General features: G+C 54.7%; 10 protein-coding genes and 1 non-coding gene across 11 annotated transcripts; 5 read left to right on the top strand and 6 right to left on the bottom strand.

Annotated features, from left to right (window-relative positions):
- Positions 1 to 6: 6 nt before the first annotated feature.
- Positions 7 to 1,494, bottom strand: PFLUO_LOCUS9070 (uncharacterized protein; the record flags this gene model as incomplete). Its single annotated transcript, XM_073786858.1, has 1 exon — positions 7 to 1,494. One exon carries the CDS (start codon positions 1,492 to 1,494, stop codon positions 7 to 9), a length of 1,488 nt encoding a protein of 495 aa, XP_073643072.1.
- Positions 1,495 to 2,199: 705 nt separating this feature from the next.
- On the top strand, positions 2,200 to 4,098 carry PFLUO_LOCUS9069 (uncharacterized protein; the record flags this gene model as incomplete). Its single annotated transcript, XM_073786857.1, has 1 exon — positions 2,200 to 4,098. One exon carries the CDS (start codon positions 2,200 to 2,202, stop codon positions 4,096 to 4,098), a length of 1,899 nt encoding a protein of 632 aa, XP_073643071.1.
- Positions 4,099 to 4,694: 596 nt separating this feature from the next.
- On the top strand, positions 4,695 to 6,517 carry PFLUO_LOCUS9068 (uncharacterized protein; the record flags this gene model as incomplete). Its single annotated transcript, XM_073786856.1, has 3 exons — positions 4,695 to 4,797; positions 5,134 to 5,225; positions 5,279 to 6,517. The coding sequence occupies 3 exons, from the start codon at positions 4,695 to 4,697 to the stop codon at positions 6,515 to 6,517; spliced, it is 1,434 nt and encodes a 477-aa protein (XP_073643070.1).
- Positions 6,518 to 6,633: 116 nt separating this feature from the next.
- On the bottom strand, positions 6,634 to 7,607 carry PFLUO_LOCUS9067 (uncharacterized protein; the record flags this gene model as incomplete). Its single annotated transcript, XM_073786855.1, has 2 exons — positions 6,634 to 7,376; positions 7,475 to 7,607. The coding sequence occupies 2 exons, from the start codon at positions 7,605 to 7,607 to the stop codon at positions 6,634 to 6,636; spliced, it is 876 nt and encodes a 291-aa protein (XP_073643069.1).
- An 828-nt stretch (positions 7,608 to 8,435) lies between these two features.
- Positions 8,436 to 12,277, top strand: PFLUO_LOCUS9066 (uncharacterized protein; the record flags this gene model as incomplete). The annotated part of the gene is made up of 3 exons (XM_073786853.1): positions 8,436 to 9,200; positions 9,251 to 10,738; positions 10,799 to 12,277. The coding sequence occupies 3 exons, from the start codon at positions 8,436 to 8,438 to the stop codon at positions 12,275 to 12,277; spliced, it is 3,732 nt and encodes a 1,243-aa protein (XP_073643068.1).
- A 307-nt stretch (positions 12,278 to 12,584) lies between these two features.
- On the bottom strand, positions 12,585 to 12,670 carry PFLUO_LOCUS9065. The gene has a single exon. It is a non-coding gene; the product is annotated as a tRNA-Pro (tRNA).
- Positions 12,671 to 13,062: 392 nt separating this feature from the next.
- On the bottom strand, positions 13,063 to 14,175 carry PFLUO_LOCUS9064 (uncharacterized protein; the record flags this gene model as incomplete). Its single annotated transcript, XM_073786852.1, has 1 exon — positions 13,063 to 14,175. One exon carries the CDS (start codon positions 14,173 to 14,175, stop codon positions 13,063 to 13,065), a length of 1,113 nt encoding a protein of 370 aa, XP_073643067.1.
- A 991-nt stretch (positions 14,176 to 15,166) lies between these two features.
- On the top strand, positions 15,167 to 16,974 carry PFLUO_LOCUS9063 (uncharacterized protein; the record flags this gene model as incomplete). The annotated part of the gene is made up of 3 exons (XM_073786851.1): positions 15,167 to 15,214; positions 15,264 to 15,551; positions 15,634 to 16,974. 3 exons carry the CDS (start codon positions 15,167 to 15,169, stop codon positions 16,972 to 16,974), a joined length of 1,677 nt encoding a protein of 558 aa, XP_073643066.1.
- Positions 16,975 to 17,354: 380 nt separating this feature from the next.
- PFLUO_LOCUS9062 (uncharacterized protein) lies at positions 17,355 to 19,851 on the top strand (the record flags this gene model as incomplete). The annotated part of the gene is made up of 2 exons (XM_073786850.1): positions 17,355 to 17,421; positions 17,480 to 19,851. The coding sequence occupies 2 exons, from the start codon at positions 17,355 to 17,357 to the stop codon at positions 19,849 to 19,851; spliced, it is 2,439 nt and encodes an 812-aa protein (XP_073643065.1).
- A 606-nt stretch (positions 19,852 to 20,457) lies between these two features.
- PFLUO_LOCUS9061 (Calcium-binding component of the spindle pole body (SPB) half-bridge) lies at positions 20,458 to 21,429 on the bottom strand (the record flags this gene model as incomplete). The annotated part of the gene is made up of 2 exons (XM_073786849.1): positions 20,458 to 20,988; positions 21,103 to 21,429. 2 exons carry the CDS (start codon positions 21,427 to 21,429, stop codon positions 20,458 to 20,460), a joined length of 858 nt encoding a protein of 285 aa, XP_073643064.1.
- A 427-nt stretch (positions 21,430 to 21,856) lies between these two features.
- On the bottom strand, positions 21,857 to 23,978 carry PFLUO_LOCUS9060 (uncharacterized protein; the record flags this gene model as incomplete). Its single annotated transcript, XM_073786848.1, has 4 exons — positions 21,857 to 23,371; positions 23,433 to 23,516; positions 23,585 to 23,782; positions 23,871 to 23,978. The coding sequence occupies 4 exons, from the start codon at positions 23,976 to 23,978 to the stop codon at positions 21,857 to 21,859; spliced, it is 1,905 nt and encodes a 634-aa protein (XP_073643063.1).
- Between the last annotated feature and the right edge of the window lie 150 nt (positions 23,979 to 24,128).

Here is a 24,128-nt window from a genome sequence, read left to right as displayed (position 1 = left end):
GGATAGCTATGCTAGATTGGCCTCTCTCCCGTGGCCGTGCAGAAGAACCTGGATGCAATCCACCCGCGACATGCCGGCCAGCCCTGACATCTCATGAGCCGCATCTTTCCTTCTCCAAACATTCTCAATGTCGCTCTTCAGGTTCTTCAAAGAGGGAAATCGACGGGCGACGAACATGTCATCTAGCCGAGACCGAACAAATTGCCTCTGAGCTGGTAAAATTGACTCACATCCAGCAGTGAATAGTGGCCAGGTGTGGATAGAGACAAGCGGGGATTCTGTCGGGACCCGGGATAAGAAACTGAGACACTGGTGGACGTGGTCTAATGTAGTCGGATGTGGCGCGCCGACATTGTGCCAAACGCGATAGAGATACACCAAGGCTGCGTGGCGGTAAGCTTGCGCGGTGTATTCAATATGAAGTATTCGATCAGAATGGCCTTCGATAGGGCTTTCCAGATCTAGAAGGCCTCTCTCGATCGCGGCAGCAAGAAAATCAGGCTCATCACCGGGACCAAAATCTCTGGAACGTGCGATCTCTTTGGCCATCTCCATATCATGTACTTGGGTGATGCGTGCTACAAGATGGAGCACCATCGAAATTCGGTGGAGAGATGCTGCGTCTTCCATAGTAGATACGTCTGGTGCATACTCCATAAAAGGCTTCGCACGGCGTGATATAGAGGAGAGAATATCATGGTACGCAAATAGACTTAGTAGGAACCGCTTAGTAGACGAGTATGACGGAGACCCTGATTCTGAGCCTCGTGAGATAATTGCTTTAGCTCCGAGAAGATGATTATGAGCAGAAGACACGCCCTCGGCCTCTGCGAAGAGACGGGAATATACCAACATCATCATGACAGCGGTGAGGGTCGTTTCTGAATAGCAGTAGACAGGATGTTGGATAAGCTGTTGTAATTGACTGATAGCATTTTGTTGATATCGGTAGGCTATCAGATCATGGGAACCGTCAGCTGTCAGCAGAGCCAAGTGGCGAGCGGACATCGAGAGTACGATAGACTGCAAAGTGCCAGGGACAAACACCGTGCCGCCGAGGTGGATCTGAAGAGGATTTACATCTCCACGCCACGAAGACACAGTAATAAAGCCTGATAGACACTCGGTCCAGTGGTGTAGCAGTCGGCGGTGGTAGGGACTGATATCTGAGTGAAGGCCGAGGAAGACGGGACTGCTGCTTGCCTGATTTGTAGTGCATACCACCTCATTTTTCTGCGTGGCGGCTGAAGAATCAATAGCAGTGTTGCGGAAAGCAGCACTCCCTACAGACGAAGAGGACGGTGATCGAGATGATCGTTTCCTGCGTTTAGGGGAGACCGATGGTTGGACTTGGCGCCATCGACACCGTATTCCATATCCCTGGCAGTCAATCCCCAGTCTGGTGCAGCGACCGCAACGAGGCTTCTGTTCGTCGCATTTATAGCCGGCATCCCTGCAGGTCCAGCAGCCGTTCCTCGTGCGCATCCGAGACATTGTGCGCGAGTTGGTGTGAGTGTGGTGCAGCCAAGGCCGACTTCTCCGCATGCTAACCCAAGACTCGGGACAGTGTCTAGCCGACTTATCACGAACCGGGTTTTAATTCGGGGTAAAAACATCCTCGTGTTTACAAAATTCCCCAAAACTTTGTTCTCATTTTGATTCTTTCTGGTGTTGTCCCACTCATTCGAGCCGATGTTACCAGAAGGCGTTTTAGTTGTCTTCGGAAGGCCTGACCCACCAAGTGAATGACGGAGACAACAATCAAAGTTAAAGAGACGACACAACCCATGTCCATCTTCTAAAAAGAAAGGTCTACGACAGAAAATACATAGCATGTCACGCCGGCCAATCTTTGTGAATTCCTCGGCAGCAGGCCAGCAGCGGGACCACGTTTGCATCGACGGTCTTGAGCAATTCCATCAATCGCTTCCTGGCTATGCTCCAACCCCACTGGTATCACTCCCTGACGTCGCAACTCAGTTGGGTTTCCATGCTCTGTTCGTGAAGGATGAGAGCGATCGATTCGGTCTACCGTCTTTCAAAGTCCTCGGGGCGTCCTGGGGATGTTATCGTGCTATTGCAGCATATCTCGGTCTTCCTTCCACCGTGCGCCTGGATGAACTTTCGACAAAAGCACAGAAAAAATCAATTGCCCTGATAGCGGCGACAGAAGGGAATCATGGACGAGCTGTTGCGTTCATGGCCCGGCTTTTGGACATCAAAGCCCAAATATTCGTTCCTCAGCATATGGATTACGCCACACGCAATCTTATTGCGAAAGAGGGCGCCGATGTGATTGTTGTCCCCGGCGATTACGATGAGGCTGTGAAGCAGGGTACGGAAGCATCGAAACAAGTGGCCGAGGCGCTCTTGATCCAAGACACGGCTTTTGAGGGATACGAAGACATTCCTGCCTGGATTGTGGAAGGCTATTCGACGATGATGACCGAGATTGATGACCAGCTGGCCCAACTTGGCCTTATCGGAAGCGTTATGGTTACTCCAGTGGGCGTTGGGAGTCTTGCTCACGCCGTTGCCAGACACTGCAAGTCCAGAGAAAACCCTTTGGCAGTTGTCGCTGTCGAGCCCGATTCTGCTCCGTGCTTGTCAGCTAATCTAAGTGCCGGGCAATCAGTCACAGTGCAGACAGGCGCAACTATCATGGACGGAATGAATTGTGGCACGTTGTCAGCCACGGCATGGCCTGATTTGCAGCAGCTTGTGGATTCTTGCGTGACGGTATCATGCTACGAGACACATCGCGCACTACAGTATCTTTCCTTGTACTCGATTCCAGTAGGGCCTTGCGGAGGGGCATCGTTAGCAGCAATACGACGCCTGGCTTCATCGGAAAAAGATCCGTCTTTTCTGAACAAAGACTCAGTTGTTGTTCTTCTCGGCACGGAAGGCACACGAGATTATCAGATCCCTCGGGATGTTTCTATTGATGACGCTGTTTCTCTAACTAAAACGCTCACCTGCATCGATTCATCGAATCCAACATTATCAGTAGCTGATGGGGCCGGAGAAACTCAGATCGTGAACTATCTTGCCTCATGGTTTGCGCATCGAGATATCGAATATCACAAAATCGAATCCGTGGCTGGACGGCCATCAATCGTGGGAATCATACGGGGCAGCGGAGGGGGCAAGTCTCTGATGTTTAATGGCCATGTTGATACTGTCAGTCTTTCCAGCTACGAAAAGGACCCTCTGTCCGGATCGATTGGGATGAAAGAAGAGAAAGAGGTTGTCTTCGGACGAGGTAGCCTGGACATGAAGGGTGGACTTGCGGCGGCACTGGCAGCCATGTCGGCAATCAAAGCCAGCGGCCGTGTGTCTCGCGGAGATGTGATTGTGGCTGCTGTCGCTGATGAAGAAGATGCCTCGCAGGGAACCCAAGATGTGCTAGCTGCTGGCTGGCGTGCCGATGCGGCGATTGTTGCTGAGCCGACCATGGGAGCAATTGCAACTGCCCACAAAGGTTTCTTGTGGGTGGAAGTCGATATTTTGGGAATTGCAGCACATGGATCAAAGCCCCATGAGGGAGAAGACGCTATTCTCCACTCAGGTTGGTTCCTTCGTGCGCTGGAGCAATACCAGCGCAATTTGCCTGTAGACGATACTCTGGGACAGGCATCCCTACACTGTGGTTTGATTCGGGGTGGCGATGAGCCATCTTCTTATCCTGGAAAATGCAGCATCACGGTCGAGTTTCGCACTATACCATGTCAAACGGAGGAATTGATCCTAAGAGACATGAATGTATTGCTGAGTGATATTTCCAAAGAGGATGCTCGGTTCCGATACGCAGAACCTCGTGTCACGCTGTCTCGTCCAACACAGAAACTGGCGACGGACCATCCTCTCGTCGAGAAAACAGCTGCCTGTGCATCTACTATTTTGGGCACTAGGCCCGCCATTCAAAGTGTGTCGTTCTGGTGTGATGCAGCCTTGCTCAGCCAGGCAGGCATTCCGTCAATTGTATATGGGCCGACAGGAGCAGGGTTGCATAGCAAGGAAGAATGGGTTGAAGTTGATAGCCTGCGGCAGATGGAGAGGGTGTACTTGGAAGTAGTGCGACAGTTTTGCTATTGATGCTACTGGATTACCTGGTTTGAACTACCTTTGTTATGAACAGCCTAAAATATTCCACTAATCCATAGTGGCGTAATGCATCTAGTTTGTTATAGTTGATAGGTTGAGTCAGTCAGACTAATGCCATCAATCAAACCGCAGATTGCTGAATAACGCTCAGCGGGTCCAAATGTTGCATTGTCGGTTCTTACGCGGAAGAGGACTTCCACTGAACCCAAAGGACTGAGTTCTTGAACACCGTGTCATATCGTCTTTCTGCCATCCAGAATGCAGTCGACTGCCGGAAACTCATGTTATTCAAACAAATGCCGAGCTGCAGGGAATTTGCAAAATTGCTCTTGTCTCCGCCGTGTTATAGATATAGATTAGTCATCGATGTAGTTGGAAGGCGGCGAAATCCAGACCAGAAAAGGCTAGATCGGACAACGTGAGTCGATCGACCATAAACCACTAACTACTGTTCCTTGTTCCGAATCTCTCGCTGGCTCCAAGTGGCTGCGTGAATTGTCTTCGATATAAAAGATAGCACAGCACAGCACTCCATGGATCAGCAACCTCCCCAAGTCCCGGCTCAGCCCAGTCAATTGCCACTGTCCATGCCCGACCCTGGAGAAAGCATATTGGACATCGATGCGTCCGACAATTGGTTGGACGAGCAGTCCAGTCTAAACTGGAGCTCTCTGAACGACTTTTACTTCTGTTCGTCGAGTCCGGCAGATACAGAATGGCCGCAGTGGGAGGATCCCACGCTGCTCCCAATGCCTTCTTCAACCATGACTCAACCGAATCAGATGGATGTACAAACCCAACAACTTCAAAATACCGCTTCCTCGCCTCTTTTAGTGGAACCAATTAACACGCGGGCTCTGGGAAATGTCTCGCACTGGCTTGACGGGGCATATCGTCCCTCTGTTCCTTGCAGTCATTGCCGCCGACACAGGTTACAGTGTCTGATCATTCGCACTGCGCCAGCCAATCCAAATCCCATCAAATCTTGTTCCAGTTGCGTGGCCCTGTTTCGAGAATGCAGTTTAGCCAAAGGAGAAAAGCGTCTTCCATCTGGCTTCGAAACCTTCTCCCCCGTGCTAGGCCATCTGCACGGCGTGCCCGAGCACACAGAAGATGGAGTGAGTATTTGTATCAATACTACGATAATCATGTCTAATAATTTTCATTCCAGGGTATTGGACAAGAACAATGCATCAACCAGACAGAGCCCCTCGCAGAACGCAAAGAATCGAAGCAGTTTGTCCGAAAAGGCGCGCGCGTGCTACGGGAATGGTTCTTCCAGAACCAAACGCACCCGTATCCCAGCGAAGCCGAAAAGACACAACTGTCTTATGAAACGGGATTCTCCGCGAAACGCATCTCAACGTGGTTCGCCAATGCGCGCCGGCGACAGAAGCAGAAACTGCAGACGTCGACCGTCCACGCAGACTCGCATTTTCGAGCCGGCTCTCCCATGGTCACGAGTACATTGGCTTCTATGTTGACTCCGATGGAACGCTGGCAGGCGTCTCCGCCGGAGGATGAGCCGGTTTCCAAGTCTGTTATCCAGGATGCTATTGCTTCGGAGTCGATGGAGGCTCCGCTGGACATGCTGGACCCGTTCTCTATCGATGAGTCTGCAATGGATCTGTTCCATTTCGAGGATTCGTCTTCTCATTTACCCTCCTCGGCCTCCAGCTTTGGGAGTAGGGCGTCCGAGACATCAGCATCGGACAGTGTCTCGTCAGCATGGAGCTATCACTCCTCTGGAGGAGAAGGGGGCTTACTACCGTTCCCACTCATCCCGAAGAGAAACACAACACGCCGGCAACGACATACCCACCGAGCATCGGCATCCAACAATGGGCACCAATATCAATGCACATTCTGCACACAATCCTTCCGCAAGCGCCACGACTGGACCCGGCACGAGAAAAGCGTGCACCTCCCACTCGACTTCTGGATCTGCACGCCCTCTCTCGACGAGATACACCGGCGCCTGGAAACGGAAACCGAATCCCAATCACAACCAAGCTCGTGCCCGTTCTGCGCACTCCCATCCCCCACCCCTGCCCATTTGGAAGAACATGAGTTCGCCGTGTGCGCGGAGAAACCCATCGCAGAGCGCTCGTTCAGCCGGAAGGACTACCTGTGGCAACATCTGCGCAAGTTCCACGGGTGTACGATGCCGCCCGTTCCTGATCTGGATGTGTGGCGCAGTAGCGGTGGTATTGTCCGCAGTCGGTGTGGGTTTTGTGACTGTGCGTTGCCGAGTTGGCGGGCGAGGGCTGAACATTTGTCGGAGCATTTTAGGAATGGGGCGAGGATGGAGCAGTGGGTGGGTGATTGGGGACTGGATGCGATGGCGATGGGTGTTTTGATGAATGTGGTTTTGCCTGCTCAGAGGGGACAGGCTGATTCCTCTGCTTGATATATAGCAGGAATATAAATGCCGATATTGGTACGGATTATGATTGGTATATAGCATGCCAACTGGAATCGTGAATGTAGGCAAACCTCCATTTCAAGCTATCGGTCTCATCTCAACTAGGACACAGCAGCAGTCTGCCACTCACTATGATACCAAGTGCCCATGCCAAGCACAAACAGAACCAGACTTCCATCGCGGATAACATCCCGAGCCAGCTGCACCGCCATACCGAGACCGCCCTGTTTCCCAGCAAGCAAGACCCTCCCACCGGAGAGCAGCAATTCCCCCGTAAGAAACATGGTCCAGGGATTCTGAGCCGTCGCGGGCTTCGGCGGCGGATATCCAAAGGTAGCAACCGACGTCCCAATCACGACGAGCATGTACACCGACACCACGACCGAGAAGAGAACATGCAGCGCCTTGAGCACCTGCTGTCGCTTCTGCTCCTGCTCCGTCGGCGGCTGCTTGCCGCCTAGCATACTGGCCAGGTAGGGCGGGACTCCGAGCGCGGAGGCGATGTCGGCCGGTGAGAGGCCTGGTGGTTGTTGCCCGGGGGGTGGGGGAGGTGCGCCGGGAGGAGCGGCGGCGTTGGGATCGCCGGGCATGGCGCCGAGGAGGGAATTGAGGAGTTTCAAGGTAGGGTCTTCTTGCATGTTGTCCGGCTGTTGCTGGCCCTGGCCCTGGCCTGGCTCGGGGGCAGATTGGCGGAGCAAGGCGCGGAAGGCTTCCTGCTGGGCGCGGAGGCTCTCTGCAGACTGCATGTCTGGTTGGGGGGAGGGCGAAGGTTGGGATGGAGGCGCGGGAGATGGGGATGCGCTGGCGGCAGTAGACCGGGGCGTTGGAGAGGATTCATCATGGGCTGTTGGCAGACGATTGTGTTAGTTCTTGTGAGATGCAGAGTCTATGGGTTTTTGGTTGGGCATGAAGGGAAGGGAAGGGAAGGGAGGTGTGGCATACGCTGGGGTACCCGTCCGCCGATGCTGGTGATTTTGTCCAGACGCTGTGCTCCTCCATCCCTGATCTTGGTCTCGCGGCGCTCTCGGCGCAGGCGCGCAGCTCGTTGGGCGGGAGATTCCTCCGGGGTTGACATTTTGGGGCAGAAGATGTCGTGGTCGTGGTTGAAGTGGAAGAAGTGAAAAGAGGAAGAACAATCGCTGATCCCGTGGCGATAAGGACACGGCCAACACCACGATGCATCCATACACTTCATACACTTCGTACGACCCACAGCTACATGGACTATTCGAGCTCCTAATTGTGATCGGTCAACCGATCACCTACCATGATCGCTAGTTCACACTTGATCGACGGCCGGATACGCGACTTTATTCGACACGCGAAGGTGCCTGTCCCACACAAGAATGCGCACCAACGAGACGAACCGGGATCGTCCATTGGGGCCATCCACGGTTGTTGCGACCGCTTCGGTCGCCGTATTGGGGTCATGGACATCCCTGGTGACATCATGTCGCGTGCACAAGGGAGCCCAGGGCGTGGAGAAAGCTACGAGAAAGACGGGAGCAAGCGATCCCCGACTGCAAGGCGGGACTCCCAATGCCTTGATTACCACCGGCCTGGGATGAGCGCATCGCCAAGACAGAATCCCGCCAGTGCAAGGGAATAAAACGATCGAGTTGTGGGGAGGGATGGATCAGCAATTAATCTGCAAATTGATTGCCACTGATCGCGCACTTCATATCGTCATCCCCGTCGTGCCCAGTGCCCACCGATGACGTAGGTCCACTGGGAGCTGGCCTGGACCACTTTTAGGGCTGGTCGTCTGCCTGTTCTCCTGGATTGCAATTCCTTCGAGTCATTATTCGTGACCACGGGGAGATGCTTTGAATCTGCTGGTGCTTACCGGCCACATACTTCACTACCGGCCATCTTTGACCAACCACCGCAATCTACTGCCAGCATGCCCTCCACTCCCCCGGAAACCAGCGCACCGCAGCCGCACCATGTCGGCGAGCATTGGAGCGCGGGCAACCCCATTCCGACGGTGCAAAAGTTCGTCGAGCATCTCGACGCCAACAAAAAAGACCGAGACCAGAAGATTGACGCGGACAACCGCGCGAGGGAACAGCAAGCCAAGCAGAACAAAAAACAGGGCAAAAATGGCGGCCAGCAGCAATCGGGCGATGTGATGGAGCATCAGCCGCGCCAAGCTCCCAAATCCGAGACGCGCACCGTCACAGATCCAACTACCGGCAAAGACATCGGCGTCCAGGATCTGGACAGGAGCGCCATGGAACCGGTCAAGGATCCCAGGCTGACAGTCCCCAATGCCAATCTGGGGCGACCGACCGATCATCAAACGAGCCCCGATCAGGATCTGGACAAGTATAGAGAAGAGCAAGATATCACGGCGCCGCCGGATCCCATAGCAGAGGGCACCACGTCTGATGTCCCCATTCGCGGCGAGAAGACGAATATCCTCTTCCACCCCACGCCGACCATCTCGTTCAAACCAATGTTTGAACAATTGGAAAAGCGCGCCATGGCTCTGTGCATTGCCATTCCATTTGCGATCATCGTGCTTGGGCGGGTCTTCGGCGGCTCCCTCTGGGGTCTGATCCCACTGGCCGCATGCATTGCAACGGGCGTGTGGATGTGGGTGCAGGAGGTCATCCGGAGTGGTCGAGAAATGGAGTGGAGCAGCGAGAAGCTTCGTGGGCAGACGGTAAGTTCGGGTCTGAAAAGGACGGTGAATGAAGCTGACCATATCAAAAGGCCACTGCCAATCTCCTGCCTGAATCCGTGGAGTGGATGAACAGTTTCCTTGGCGTCGTCTGGGGCCTGGTCAATCCGGATATGCTGAGTCCCGTCGCGGACACCATCGAAGATATCATGCAGGCCTCGGCACCCGGTGTGGTGGAGAATGTTCGCATTGCTGAAATTGACCAAGGGAGCAACCCAATCCGGATTCTCAGCATGCGTTCTCTTCCGGACAACCATGTAGACCACATGAAGGATAATATCCGCGACCAGAACCTGAAGAACAAAGATCCCCAGGAAGCTGCCGCCGCCGAGGAAGGTGGTGACTATTACAACATGGAAGCCGCATTCGCCTACCATGCGATGCCTACGGGCCAGTCTGCCTCGTCCAAGGCACGCAATATGCACATGCAGCTGGTTTTCTACCTGGGTATCCGAGGACTGTTCGGCGTGCCGTTCCCTGTGTTCGTCGAGCTGATCGAGTTGGTCGGTACCGTTCGCCTGCGATTTCAGCTGATGCCCGAGCCCCCGTTTATGAAAGAGGTTACTTTCAGCTTGGTTGGGGTCCCACATGTGCGTGCCGGCTGTATGCCTATGCTTCGAAAGGGAGTCAATATCCTCAATCTGCCATTGATCTCCAATTTCGTCAACTATTCCATCGCCGCGGCCAGTGCTATGTTTGCAGCCCCCAAGTCCATGACGATGGATCTTTCTATGATGCTCAAGGGCGACGACATTAGCAAGGACACTCTGGCGCTGGGTGTCATGTGGGTTCGCATCCACCGTGCAGTCGGCTTGAGCAAGCAGGACGCCCGTGGTAGTGATGGTGGCGGCAGTGACCCATACATCAACCTGTCCTTCTCGAAGTACGGGAAGCCCATGTACTGCACACGCGTGATCACCGACGACCTGAACCCGATGTGGGAGGAAACGGCCGCGCTACTCGTGACGCCGGAGTTGATCAAGGCAAACGAGAACCTCAGCGTCGAGCTGTGGGACTCGGACCGGAACTCTGCCGACGACATTGTTGGCAAAGTCGAGCTGCCAATCCGGGAAATGCTCCAGCACCCGAGTCGGATGTTTCCCCAGGTGTCTAAGCTGCAGGGCATGGATCAAGGTAGCGAGATGCCGGGCCAGCTCCACTGGGAGGTTGGATATTTCGGCAAACCGAAGATTCGTCCGGAGCTGCGGACCGATGGGAAGAACAAGGATCTGCCTGAGAATATGAAGGGCGATCCTACCTTTGAGGATGAGAAGGGGACGATCACCAACGACGAAGAGGACGCCGTCATGCACACCCCCCCGGATCCCATCTGGCCCAGCGGTATTCTCCACGTCGTGGTGCATCAGATCGTCAATCTCCAACTGGCAAATATCAGTGGCAGCGATGGAAACCGCAAGGGCAAGGAGTACGAGCCCGCTAAACCGTTTGGCGAGAATACTGAGGAACAGGGCGGGAACCTCCCAACGAGTTACTGCAAGATAATGGTGAATGATGAATTGGTGAGCGCTTTCGAAACTTTTCTCTAGCTTTCCTTTTAAATACTGATCGTGAAACTCCAGGTCTACCGTACCCGCGCTAAAGCAGTGAGCTCCAAGCCGATCTTTAATGCAGGAACCGAGCGGTTCGTCCGTGACTGGAGGTCAGCCGTCGTCACGGTCACCGTGCGTGACCACCGCTATCGCGAGCACGACCCCATCCTCGGCGTGGTCCCACTGAAGTTGTCCGATGTCTTCCAGACCAGCTCGCAAAAGACGCGGTGGTATCCCCTCGACGGAGGCATTGGATTCGGTCGCATCCGCATCTCGCTTCTCTTCCGTCACGTCGAGACCAAACTGCCCCCCCAAATGCTGGGTTGGGAAGTCGGGACGTTCGAGTTTTCGTCCGACAAGATCGTCGCGAAGGACTACGGCCACATGGCCAAGATCAAGATGCGTACTGGCGGCAGTGTCGGCAAGATCGCCCGGCACGTCTGCCACATGGACGGCAACGATGCGACCTACGATACCTCGGACGTGAGCTACCGCGACTCGCTGCGTATGCCTGTCAAGCACCGATACCGTTCCCCGGTGGTCTTCGAGATCCATCTTGCCGGAAAACGCGGCGCGGCAGCCTATGCCGTCCTGTGGCTGCAGCACCTAGTCGACAACGAAGACACCGACATCGACCTCCCGATCTGGACCACCAAGAAGGGCGCCCGCCTGACGCAGAACTACGTGACGGAAGCAAACTGGCGCGCCAAGGAAGCACCCGGCCTAGAAGACCTCACCGAAGTCGGGCGTCTGCAGTTCAAGTGCCGCTTCTCGCCAGGCATTGACGAGTCGCACGAACGCTTCGTCGTCGACAACGACTCGCGCGAGACCTTCGAGACCTGGGAAGCATGCATGTCGCAGGGCGTGCGATCGCGCAGCGTCTCCATCGAAGTTCCACCAGAAGTGCAAGAGAAGCACGACCAGTCCCTGATCGACAACCGCGACGTGCTGAAGCGCGCCGATTCCGGCGAGCGCCGCCGCTGGATCGACCGCGAAGGCCATGATTGGAGTGGCGCGTTCGGCGAAGACCCGCGCGCGTACACGGACTCCGCGGGCCGCAAAGTCGCCGAACCAGGCAAGGACGCTCCGCGACACGACCCGATCACCCCGCCCCCGCTGAAGGGCCAGCCCTCGCAGATGGAGAACGGGAAGGACGGGGACCGCGCGCCGGAAAACGGGGATGACACCTCTGTCGGCGAGTCGGAGGAAGCCGAGCGGAAGTCTCTGTCATCGGACTATAGCAACGATAACGGTCCGTCAACTATCAGTACGAAGAGCATCGGTGGTGCGACGGCGTCGTCCTCTGCCAGCGCGAGAAGCCCGACTGACGTCAACAAGGTGAATAAGCGCAGCGAGCAGAGACAGCAGCGTGGGCTGATGCAGTGGAAACCGGCTAGGAATGCGCTCTTCGCGAAGGATGAGGCCAAGTTCGCGCTGGCAAAGCTGAAGAAGAAGGTTGGCGCGGGTGGTTTGACGGGGAGGGAGCCGGATGTCGAGACGGAGACTTAGTTGCATGTGAGTAAATGCAAATGCGAAACAAAATGAATAGGTTTATCAAGGGTATCCAGGTTATGTTAAGATAGTTAGTGATGGCAATCAAAATAATTATCATCAACATGGGTAGTAGTTATTCAGTAGTTGTATACCTAAACAGATAGACGGTCCTGGTCTATGACACCCATTGGTTTGAACAACGCTTGAATGAAACCTTATGGAACTTCCGTCCTAGGGGCATGTTCATTGGGCATACATAATACTTATAGAGAAACAAAAAAGAAAAGTGTTCTTTTTATAAAGAAGACAGACAAAAAAACTCGGGCTCAGCCGGAGATCGAATCCGGGGCCTCCTGCATTTTAGGTCGAACTCCCAAAGCAGGAATCATACCACTAGACCACTGAGCCTGGACTGAAATAGAATTTAGCCTATAATGACTCTTGAACATAGCGTATATTCCCCCTTTTTAATCGTCTTTGAAACTATACCCGTTGCATCTATAGTTGGCCGCATAACACTGGCAGACTACGACAAGGTCATAATCCCTCACATGAGGCATGGTTGCATACCATAGGTCATGTATCGTGTCTTCTAATCTTACTTTTTTTTCCCCACCTGATTTTACTAATCTGCAAATTGAATGTTTTCAGTGAAATGGATGTATTTATTATGATCGTGATGACAAGCATGACAGGTATCATCAACAGACCAGAGAGTAAGTAGTAAAATATGTACAAAAAAGCAAACCTGCGCTTTCTATATGACATGGAACATGATTCATAAAATGCAAGAGAAGCCATCAACACCGTGTCTCTAGCTCGTTGTGTTCGACAAGGCCCTTTTGAGACAACCGTGGAAAGTCAAATGGCAAGGCAGTAGTCACTGGTGCATAATTCTGCTGCGCCACCTCTGATGAAGAAGCAACATTATTCTGAGCGGTAGGTGGATTATTCGAATCCATCGGCCCCAGCGTCCACTCCCACTCGCGCCGCCGCTTCACCCGTCGTGGGCGAGGTGTCTGTGGCGTCGAGGCCGCGTAGGCATCATCCGCCTTGAGACCATCCAGCAGCGCAACGGCCCGGACCTGGCGTTCTGTGCGCAGTGTACGCCGTTTCTTGCGCTCTGTCTTGGACAGTGTAGATAAAGTATGATGTTGTCCGTCGTCGGGACTGAATTCCTCACTTGACTCGCTGGTCTCTGATAGGGACTGATTGGAGTAATCCGAGTCGTCCTCTTCCTGTTCCGGTGTTGAGTGCTCGGTTTCAGGCTTTGCATGCCCTTCTCCCTTCTCTTCTTCTTCTTCTTCCTCCTCCTGAAGTACAAGGTCGAAATGCGACGTCGTGTATCGCTCCGTGCGGATGATCTCTTCCAGCTGATAGCGATAGCTAACCTGCTTCTTCGCAGGGAAGAATACCCGCCGCGTACCGGCGCCGCCGACAGAGCCGTTCACGCTTGTTGCGGAGATAGACCCTGAGCGTCGGCGGGCTGCGGGCTCGAGTGGGGAATTTCGCAGGATGCTTCGCACGCCCAGTGGTTGTTGGTATGGATAGGAACTGCGGTAGTTATAGGCGAACGGATTATTATTGTTGTTATTGCTGTTGTTGGCGACAGCATATGGGGAGGGTGATTTCGAGGTGCTGAATCGCAGCCCCAGTCCTGACCCCGGTCCTGCTGCTGGTGTGGGTACTGCTTTGGAGGGAGAAGCCGTTGCCGACGATGGACTGGCTACATCGTAGGCATTTCGGAATGTATTACGGACAGTCGGTGATGCGCCGGATCCCGCGGCGAAGGAGAAGGAGAGGCCCGTGGAGGAGCTGCCGCAGGTGCGTGGCAGGGAAGATGTTTGGAGGGTGAGTTTCGGCCGTGATGCGATGGCGGTTGACTTTGGCGGGGCTGAGAGACTGCAGGCCATGGCTGCTGCAGTGCTTGCGGTGCTGGGGATCGTGGTTATGGAGGATAATGTCGATGGGTGAGAGTGAGAGTGAGACTGAGAGGGCGAGGAGGTAGGTGACGAGTAAAGAGGATGCGGCGGTGGTGTCATGTCATTATTATTGAGGCCGCCCTCGATAGACTAGATCCAAGAAAAGAAAGCTGAAAGGATTTGCCCCCTGCCGTGAGCCGGGCAGAGGGAGGGGGTGAATAAGGTCGGCGCTTCCGAGTCAATCACTCAACGGCGAAAGTTGGTTGGTTGGGACTAAGAATAGAAAGTAGAACACCAAGGAAAACAAAAAGAGGCGTTTGTGGCGACTAAGTCACGGACCGGGGTGCCTGATGCAATAATTGGATGGGTGTGTAGTAGTAAGTCATTCAATAATCATGGCCTATCGATCTTTAATTAAGAGCTAGCAGGTCAAAGGCCAGAGTGTAACGCCCGTGGGGATCAGTCGATCGAGGGTGGATTAGTGATTAATTGCCTCCAGACCGGGCATCGACCCACTTCTATATTTGGAAACAGCCCATTTCGGTCGCGGCACCGGACTAGCCAGCACCAGAGATTTTGGAGGCAGGACTAGTCACCTAGGCGTCGTCTACGGAGTATAGAATCACCCTTCTACCCTGGATTTGATCTCCTCTCGGTTGCCATGGTGGACTGCTGAAGGCCATTACCATCTGGCAGTCACGCACTCGCTGCATGCTACGCTATCTATTTTTAGCAACCACCTCCCGAAAAGCTGACGGCGACAGAAATATGGTTACCGGCAGCCTACGGACAAGACCAGATCTAGGAATAGTCCAGATCATATATATAGCACAGATCGATGCCTAACTGAATCTTCTTTTGGTCTTCACGAGGAGGATAGAGACCCTCACGTGACACTCTGTAGACTTCCTCTGTTCGCGGTCGATCATGACCACAAGCCATCCGCGTCATCGGCGTATGAGCCACCAGCCCACGTTGTCTCATGGCATCATATCCAGTGCGCAATGACAGCCGGATAGTCCTGCATTTGGTAACTGCCACCGCTCACCCGCCTCGCGGCACCTCCGCTGATCATCCAGGATTACGACTGTTTCTACGCCTCCGTCTTCGAGGTCGAGCAGCCGATCCTCAAAACTCTACCGCTCGCCGTGCAGCAGAAGCAGATCGTCGTGACGTGCAACTACGAAGCTCGCCGACGAGGGTTGCATAAGCTGCAGCTGATCCGCGACGCAAAGCGGATCTGTCCCGACGTGGTCATTGTGCTCGGCGAAGACCTGACGAAATTCCGCAATGCCTCCAAGGACTTGTATCTCTTTGTCAAGGACTTTGTCTGGGGCGGTCGGGTCGAGAAATTGGGCTTTGATGAGGTATGTAACTCTTGTACATCGTAGTGTATGGACCTGTCTCTTGTGACCGATTTGGGATGTTGATTGTCGCATGCGTATGTAGCTCTCCCTCGATGTGACGGAGATGATCGATTACAACGTCGGGGTGCTGAATCCTCATGATTTGCCCTCTTCCTTCTTCCATCTGGATCGCACAGACCCAACAGTGGGTTTTGCTTACGATGCCGCCCGATTTGAGGGCCAAACGGATCCACCGTCCCCTGAGGGCTGTGGAAGCGCATCCTCATTGGGGCTGTCGTCATTGGAGGTGAGGCTGCGGATTGCCTCCCATTTAGCTGGGTATCTCCGAGCTCAGCTAGAGCATGTAAAGGGCTACACTGCTACAGGGGGGATATCCACGTCGAAATTGTTGGCTAAGCTGGTGGGCAATCTCCACAAGCCGAACAGCCAGACGACGCTCTTACCGCCCTACGAGGCTACGGAGAATAACTCGCAGGGCAATGTCATTCAATTTCTAGATGCGCATGAGATCCGCAAGATTCCTGGGATTGGCTCGCGATTGGCGCAGAAGTTGAAGGATCATGTTGCGGGCGATGATGCAACGGACGACAAAGTCACCGTGAAGGATGTGCGTCTGTTCCCCGGAATGGGTCCGGTGTTACTGGAAAAGATCCTTCGGGGGCCAGGGGCCCCCAGGGGCATCGGGATGCGTATGTGGAATATCCTTCACGGAGTCGACAGTGCCGAAGTCCTCGAAGCCCGCGATCTGCCGACCCAGATTAGCATCGAGGACTCGTACGGTCGGCTAGACAGCCTTGACAGCGTGCGGCGAGAGCTGGCAATCCTAGCAAAGAGTCTCATTCGACGGATGAGGACAGATCTGCTCGACAAAACCGATCCCACGACCCCGTTGGGACGATGGCTCGCTCATCCTCGCACCCTACGACTCTCTACGAGGCCTCGCCTCCCGCCAGACAGCGATACCGGGCGCACCTACAGCGCCAGTCGTATCTCACGTTCAACACCGCTCCCACCATTTGTCTTTGCGCTGGACGAAAACATTGATGGCTTGGCTGAGCGACTAGTGCAGGAGGCTGTGCTGCCGGTGTTCCGAAAGCTTCACCCGGACAAGGCTGGCTGGGCTCTCAGCCTCATGAACATCGCCGTGACTAATCTAGTGGAAAGTGCTGGGGACCAGAAACAAAGTAGCGGACGTGACATTGGAAAGATGTTTCGACAGCAGGAGAGTCGTGCTGTTCCCGGATCTCGTACTCCACCGGTTCTGGTGGATCCGCGGGGCGCCGCAAATGACCTTCTAGACGCCTGGGACGCCTGGGAGGAGACTGACGAGCCTTTGCCCGGGAGAATGTGTCCACGGTGTGAGGCCCGGATTCCCGACTTTGCATGGCAGGCACACGAGATGTACCATTCGAGTGTAGATTAATTCATGTAGATGGTTGCCACAGGCCCCGGACAAATATAGTAACAAGCGCGGAGCGTGGCGGATACTAAGGAATCTGGCGACCCTTGGCATTTAGGCCGGTCACCTCTTTCTCTCTCTCTCTCTGTCTGACCCTCTCTCTTTCACTTTCCCTTGCTCTTTTTCTCGAATTTCTTTCGCTTGATTCATCACCTTGTCTCTCCGTCTCTGTCTCTCCTTTTGCCCTTGTGTTAATCACGGGTGGCCCCCCTCAACCCCTAGACTACCTTTTCCCCCCAATGGTCTCGGTCGCGCCCTAAACGTTGTTACCTGAAGAGAGAGATCATTCGTTACCACCGACAACAAACCCCGGGGTCGACTCTGACTGACCGTCTCTTTTGGCCATGAGGCTTCTGGAGAGACTGCTGCCTCTCGCCAGCGCAGTCTCCCTTCTTTGGACGCAGGCTGACGGTAACGCGCATTCCCCCAACTTCCCCCGGCGCTTACGCCGACTGACACCCTCCTGCAGCACACTCCAAGGCCTTCGAGGCCATTCGCCATGTCGCGCCCATTGAGAGCCCAGTGATCGGCACCTCCTCCCATCACATCGACTCCCTATCCGAATTCGATCTCACCTTTGACCTGCACGACGGCACGCAGCGAATAAAGCTGGAGCTCGAGCCGAATCACGAGATCATCGCGGAGGATGCTTACGTACAGTACCTCAATCCCGATGGTACGATAGATTATGGGGAGCCGCTGCAGCGCCATGAATTCAAGGTGTTTATGGGCCGCGCGCTGGAAGGGTCGGGCAAGGGGAGGTGGAATCCCGTGGGATGGGCCAGGATCACGGTGCGAAGGGATGGCGCGGACCCGTTGTTTGACGGGGCCTTTAGCGTCGGACACAACAAACACCACATCGAGTTGGCGTCGACGTATCTACAGAAGAAGCGTCCGATCGATGCGAATATCGAGCATCGGGAGGGCGAGTACATGGTGGTCTTCCGTGACTCGGACATGATCAAGGCCACGCATCAAGAACTCAAACGGTCTTTGTCCTCGTCCGAGGAAAGCTGCAAGGCGCACGAGCTGGACTTCAATGCCGACCTCAAAAAATCCATTTTCCGCGGCGGGCTTGACCAGACCGGCAATGGTCGCTTTGGCGTCACCTCGTTGAATTCCCTGTTCGGCCTGAGCAAGCGACAATCGGATGTTGGCGGCGTATCGGGGAACACGGGCAACGTGAATTTGAAGTCGAGCATTGGCAACTCGGCGGGATGCCCCAAGACGAAGAAGGTTGCGCTGATCGGTGTGGCCACCGACTGTGCATTTACCCAAACGTTCAGTGACAACACGACGGCAACCCCGAAACAAGCAGCGAGGGATTGGATTATCAGTACTGTGAACACGGCATCCAATGTCTACGAAGACTCCTTCAATGTCTCACTCGCCCTGAAGAATCTCACCATCAACTCCATGACCTGCCCGACGACAGCCGCCGCGGCCACCCCGTGGAATATGGACTGTAACACCGGCAATATCACCTGGCGTCTGAACGAATTCTCCAAGTGGCGGTCCGAAAACAAGGATGGCAACGCCTACTGGACTCTCATGACCGACTGCAAAACCCAGGACGAAGTCGGCGTCTCATGGATGGGCCAGCTGTGCAACGATCAGCTCGTCAGCGACGGCGGCCAGTCGGTCGCGGGCGCTAATGTGGTGGTGAAAACGGCCGGGTCTAGCTGGCAGATCTTCGCCCATGAGACCGGACACACCTTTGGCGCGGTTCATGATTGTGATAGCCAGACCTGCGCCGCCGGGTACGAATCCAAAAACGAGTGCTGTCCGCTGAGTACCACGACCTGCAGCGCCAGCGGCCAGTACATCATGAACCCAGCGACGGAACCCGGTGTCTCGGCGTTTTCTGAATGCACCGTCGGCAACGTCTGCTCCGCCATTGGCACCGGCAGCGTGAAGTCCTCCTGTCTGACCAACAACCGTGGCATCGTCACCATCACGGGCAGCGTGTGCGGCAACGGCATCGTCGAGGCAGGCGAGCAATGCGACTGTGGCGGCGAGGAGAACTGCGGCGACGATCCCTGCTGCGACGCCACGACATGCAAGTTCAAGGACGGCGCCGTCTGCGACGACTCCAACGACAGCTGCTGCACGAGCTGCCAGTATACCCCCGCCAACACAGTCTGCCGCCCCAGCACCGGCCCCTGCGACATCTCCGAGTACTGCACGGGCAGCACAGGCGCCTGCCCAGACGACGCGTTCAAGAAAGACGGCACGGACTGCGGCGCCTCGGGCGCCGGACTCGAGTGCGCCAGCGGCCAATGCACCAGCCGGAACTACCAGTGCCGCTCCGTGCTAGGCAGTATGCTAAACAGCAACGACACCTGGGCCTGCGATAACACCAACACTCCCAGCTGCCAGCTGGTCTGCGGCGCGCCCGAAATCGCCGCGCGGTACGGCTACAGCACGTGCATGTCGCTGAACCAGAACTACCTCGACGGCACGCCATGCGACTCCGGCGGCCGCTGCAGCAACGGGCAGTGCCAGGGCTCCTCGGCGCTGGGGTGGGTCAACGACCACAAGAGCCTGGTTATTGGGATCTGCTGCGGCGTCGGCGGCCTGATCCTACTGGCTATCATTTCGTGCATCATTTCGCGCTGCAGAACCGCGCGCGCTCGCAGGAAGATGCGTAATCGTGCTCCGCCAACGGGCTCCTTCGCTCCCTCCGGTGGTCGCTACCCTGCTCGCGCCCCGCGACCATCGTTCCAACCCCCCCAGACGGAACAGCCGATGTCCCAGTGGGACAGCTTTCCTAATGCCGGGTATCACAACGTGCCCCCGCCGTATATGCCGCGCGGTCCACCACCGGTGCATTATTCTTGATTGTGATGATTTGTTTATTATTCTGTTTGTCACTTGCACTCGGGACTCGGGGTTAGGATATCTGTCAGCGCGATACATCGTTTTCTTTGCTGTCTTGGTTTTAGGGAGTAGGCTTTTTGATTTCCCTTGCGGCTTGTGGTTTTTTGTTTTTGTCCGGCTTCTTTACCGGAATGGAGAAGAAGAGAGTTGAGTCAGGCTAGGCCAGTTTCACATTAAATACATATACATTGCATCTCAAGTTAGAAGATTTGGCCTTGTACTTGTTATTTCCATGGAAAAAGTAGAATCCAAAACACAAGACAAGAGTAGAATATATCCATTGGCACAACCACTGCTTTGGTTTGGCACCTCGCAAGACCAAGATCAAGGCAAGAGACCAGACGAGACGAACTCCCGAAAACAACAGACAGACTCACAAGAAGATAAACTAGAACCAAAAGAACCAACACCCAAGAAACCCATGCATCGAATCAACAAAGTCAACCGCCTAACACTTCTCGGACCTCCGACACGCAGTCCGTCCCAACAGTAAGATATAATCCGCACTCCCCCTTCTCCAACCCATCCATCCATCATAGTAACAACAAGAACAACAAGGTGATAAAATCACTGCCAACAAATCCCCACAAAAGCCTCCCTCGTAACACCCCCCACGCCCTCCAGATCAAACTCCTCAATCATAGCCCTCAGCTCCTCCTCCTCAAGGCCCGTCTCGCCCAGCTCCCGCGCCACACGCCTCAGATCTTCCAGATCGATAAACCCCTTCTGGCCATCATCGAAGAGCTCGAACGCGCGCAGGATCTCGTCGCGCGGATCGCGCTCGAGGATCTTGAGCGCCGTGACCGCTTGGAACGAGGAGAGGGGCATGAGGAGGTTGGAGGGGTGTTGGGGGCTGGAGCCTTTGGCTGATGATGCGGGTTGCGCTTGGTTTTGGTTTTGGGCTTGTTGTTGTTGGGTTGGGTTTTGGGCTTGGTTCTGGTGCGGCGCTTGTTGCTGCACTTGTGGCCGCGGGATCCCGTATGTGGTGAGGAGGGAGATCAGCTCTTGTTTCGAGAGCGTGAAGCCTAGGGCGCGGAAGGCGACGCGTAGCTCGTGGTAGTCGAGGTGGCGGTCGCGGTCGAGGTCGAAGAGTGTGAACTGTAGTAGTGGTGGTGGTTGTATTAGCCTTCTCGTCTTCTTTTTGTTTCTCTCTCTCTCTCGTTTTCTCTCTCTCCGTGCATTGTGTATCAGGGAGATAGATGCATCACTCACAGCCTCATTAATCTCCTCCCTCTGCTCCTCCGTCAACCGATTCAGCGGGTTAGCATCCTGTTGCCCATGCGCACCAAGGCTCTGCGCCTGGAGCTGCGCAGCCGACCCGGGCGTTCCAGCAGCAACAACATTACCACCCTGCTGCGCGGGCTGCTTGGAAGGGTCAGCCCCGAAATCAGCGGGCGCCGTGGCGCCTAGGCCGCCGCGGTGTCGCGAGAACGAGGAGGCGCTGAAGGGCATGGCATTGGCCGGCATAGAGCGGTCGGGTATTTTTGAGCCGGCGTAGGAGCGCGAGGCGAAGGGTTGGCCGCCGGATGAGGAGGCCATGGTGAGCGGTGGTGGGATTGAGGAGGTTGGTGTTGGCGGTAAAGAGGGAGATTCTTGACGCGACGCGGTGGAATGGATCCACTTTGGACTACAAATAACTACATACGGTTTTGGGGAATCAGTCAAGGACCATCAGATTAATCGAGGCAGTAGGCCGTACCTGTACAAGTAATAATAATGAGCTATTGGATATTCGTAATTGTACAGCCACAGACACAGTCCAGCCAATAATCCATAACGCCTCTACAGTCCCTTTCTTTTGTTGTCATCGCCTGTTCAACCGTTATTGTACACGCCGGTAATCAGAAAATCACAGCCAGGAAAGACAGTCAGTAAGTAAGGAAATGATAACAATAACAACCAACAATAAGCAATGCTGTCCTCCTCCGAATCTTCAGACCGGATGTGTGCTAGTCTTTGTACTCATCTAAATATCGTTTTGGTTGGAATCGTCCGCGCTGCTAATTTCCGGCTCCGGGGTGGTGGCATTGAAGAATTCGTCAATCAGGGCCATCGACCCCTCATGACTGGGCCAAGTGTCTGGGTTCATCGGGTCGAAATCTTCGCTGCGCACTGGGGAGATCATCCTCAGGCGTTTGTCCGCCGAATCATCGTCGGGTATGGTTGTCTCCGTGGTCTTTGCTGCGCACGGAGATTCCGGTTTACCGGGACGGGTGAATGCTCCTTCCAGGAAGGACTCCATGGCGTAGGATGTCTCCGAGAAAGGATCTGCGTGTCGTCTAAAGACCACGGGCTCGAACGGCTCGAGACTGGAAGGTCCCAGCCAGAGAGCGACGTCGAAGTATTCCCGAGACGGCAGGACGGGAATCTCATCGTTAAGCGCAGCAGTCAAGGAGTCCTTGCTGCAGGGTTCTTGAGAGGGTGAAATCCATTTCAGAATGCTCCACAGGCTACTGTGAACACCATCCAGGTGCGAGGCGAAGGAATTGAAGATCGGTGCGATGGACAAGCAGGTGTGAAGGTCCAGCAGCCCGCTGACAACCCGATAGTAGAGTGCGGTGGCGGCCCAGATCGGGCTCACAGGGGTTGTCTCTTCATCATTTCCATTACCAGGGACATGATGCTGGTCCTTTCGACGCAATGTCTCGCAGAGAATCCCGGCGAAGCGCTCGGACTGCTCTGCCAGGTCACGAGAGCAGACAACCAGGATATAAAACAGGGTCAGACGTGCAATGTCAACATCAAACTGGCTGACATGGATCTTGGTTTGCCCGAGACAACGAAGCGTCATGAACATTCTCGCCATGGCGATGGCGGATTGCACGAGCGGGTGCAAGTGGTAGGCCTTTTCGAGCTCGACCAGCTCGGTACACCAGACATACTTGTGTGCATCGGCAATAAACGTAGCAACGGGATGCCCCCACGCACTGGAGACAGCCGTCTGGGCTTCGCGCAGGTCGATCGCCCACGTTTGAATATGCCCATCACCGGTTTGGCGGAGGTTGATCACCACTCGCAGTCCTGGCTCTTGTTTGAGTATTTTGTTGGCCAGCGCCCGCAACGTGGTGAGCGCTTCACGAGAAGGCGGGCTTAGCAAGAAAGCGGCGAGATCATCGTCCGCAGAAAGCTCCACGGTAGGACCAAACAGGGACAGCTGCGAAGACTCTCGAATACACTTGCGCCGGTTCAACGCGCACGAGCGGCAGGTATTGGCAGGCTCGCATCTCTTCTTACTCCGATAACACCAGAGACAGGCACCACCAAACATTTTGAGCAAGCGAGTGTTCTCTTTCTGCTTCTCTAAATCAACCTCGGATCGGATTCGCCTTTCACGATGGCCGCGGGGGTTCTCTCGCGGATCCTCGATGATGACATGCAAACTAGAGCCGGCGGGAAGCGGAGGCTCCTGCGTTTCTTCTGTGCTACTCCTGAACGCATGTTGGGCAAAGTTGTAATCAGCGACGGTGCAGTTCCAAGTATCCTGGGAGCTCATGGGCCAAGTATACGGTCGGTGTATGGGATCGGGTATAGATACCGCTAACCTGGGTGAACACGGCGTCATCAGAGAGGTCGCCATGTCTTGAATTGTCGGTGCATGTAGGCTTGGCAGACTTGATGAAGTTTGGCTGTGGCGAGAGATAGTGCCTTGCTGCGATTCGGACAGTCCATACATTTGCAAAGGATCACCCTGTACCAGATCGACCAGGCTGGGTTCAGAGTAATATGGGAAACCTTGGAAAGGGGTAGTTTCATTATGCGTGGGTTCAATATAAGTGGGAGACTCATTCTGGTCTTCGGATACAGGTCCAAGTGACAGGCTTGATGAAGGGTCCTCCACAACTTGTTGCATGTGGCCACTGGTTGTCGTCTGGCTTGGTGATGACACAGTAGCCTACAGAGCAAAGAGTCAGCTTTACCCTTCAGAACAGCCAAAACCGCTACACAATCACGAACATGAAGATCAAGCAGAACGAACTTACCAAGTACACCGAACTGTCCGACTGGGCCGGGGCCGGTTCGGGGGACAGCGCGAACAGGTCGTACCGAGGACCAGGCAAGTCACCTGGGACTATAGATTCGTGGGCCATGGTTCTTGAGGTATGGGTGCAGGAACAGATATAGAATGTGGAGATATTGTGGAGGATCGAGGAACTTGGAAACCACTGATGTCGTTCAACGATCTGGAGTACCCAGGAAACGGCAACAGTCAAGCGGCGAATGCAGACCGTATACGACAG

Source organism: Penicillium psychrofluorescens (assembly GCF_964197705.1).
Source record: "Penicillium psychrofluorescens genome assembly, chromosome: 6".
NCBI lineage: Eukaryota > Fungi > Ascomycota > Eurotiomycetes > Eurotiales > Aspergillaceae > Penicillium > Penicillium psychrofluorescens.
This window is presented reverse-complemented; position numbering and strand designations above follow the sequence as displayed.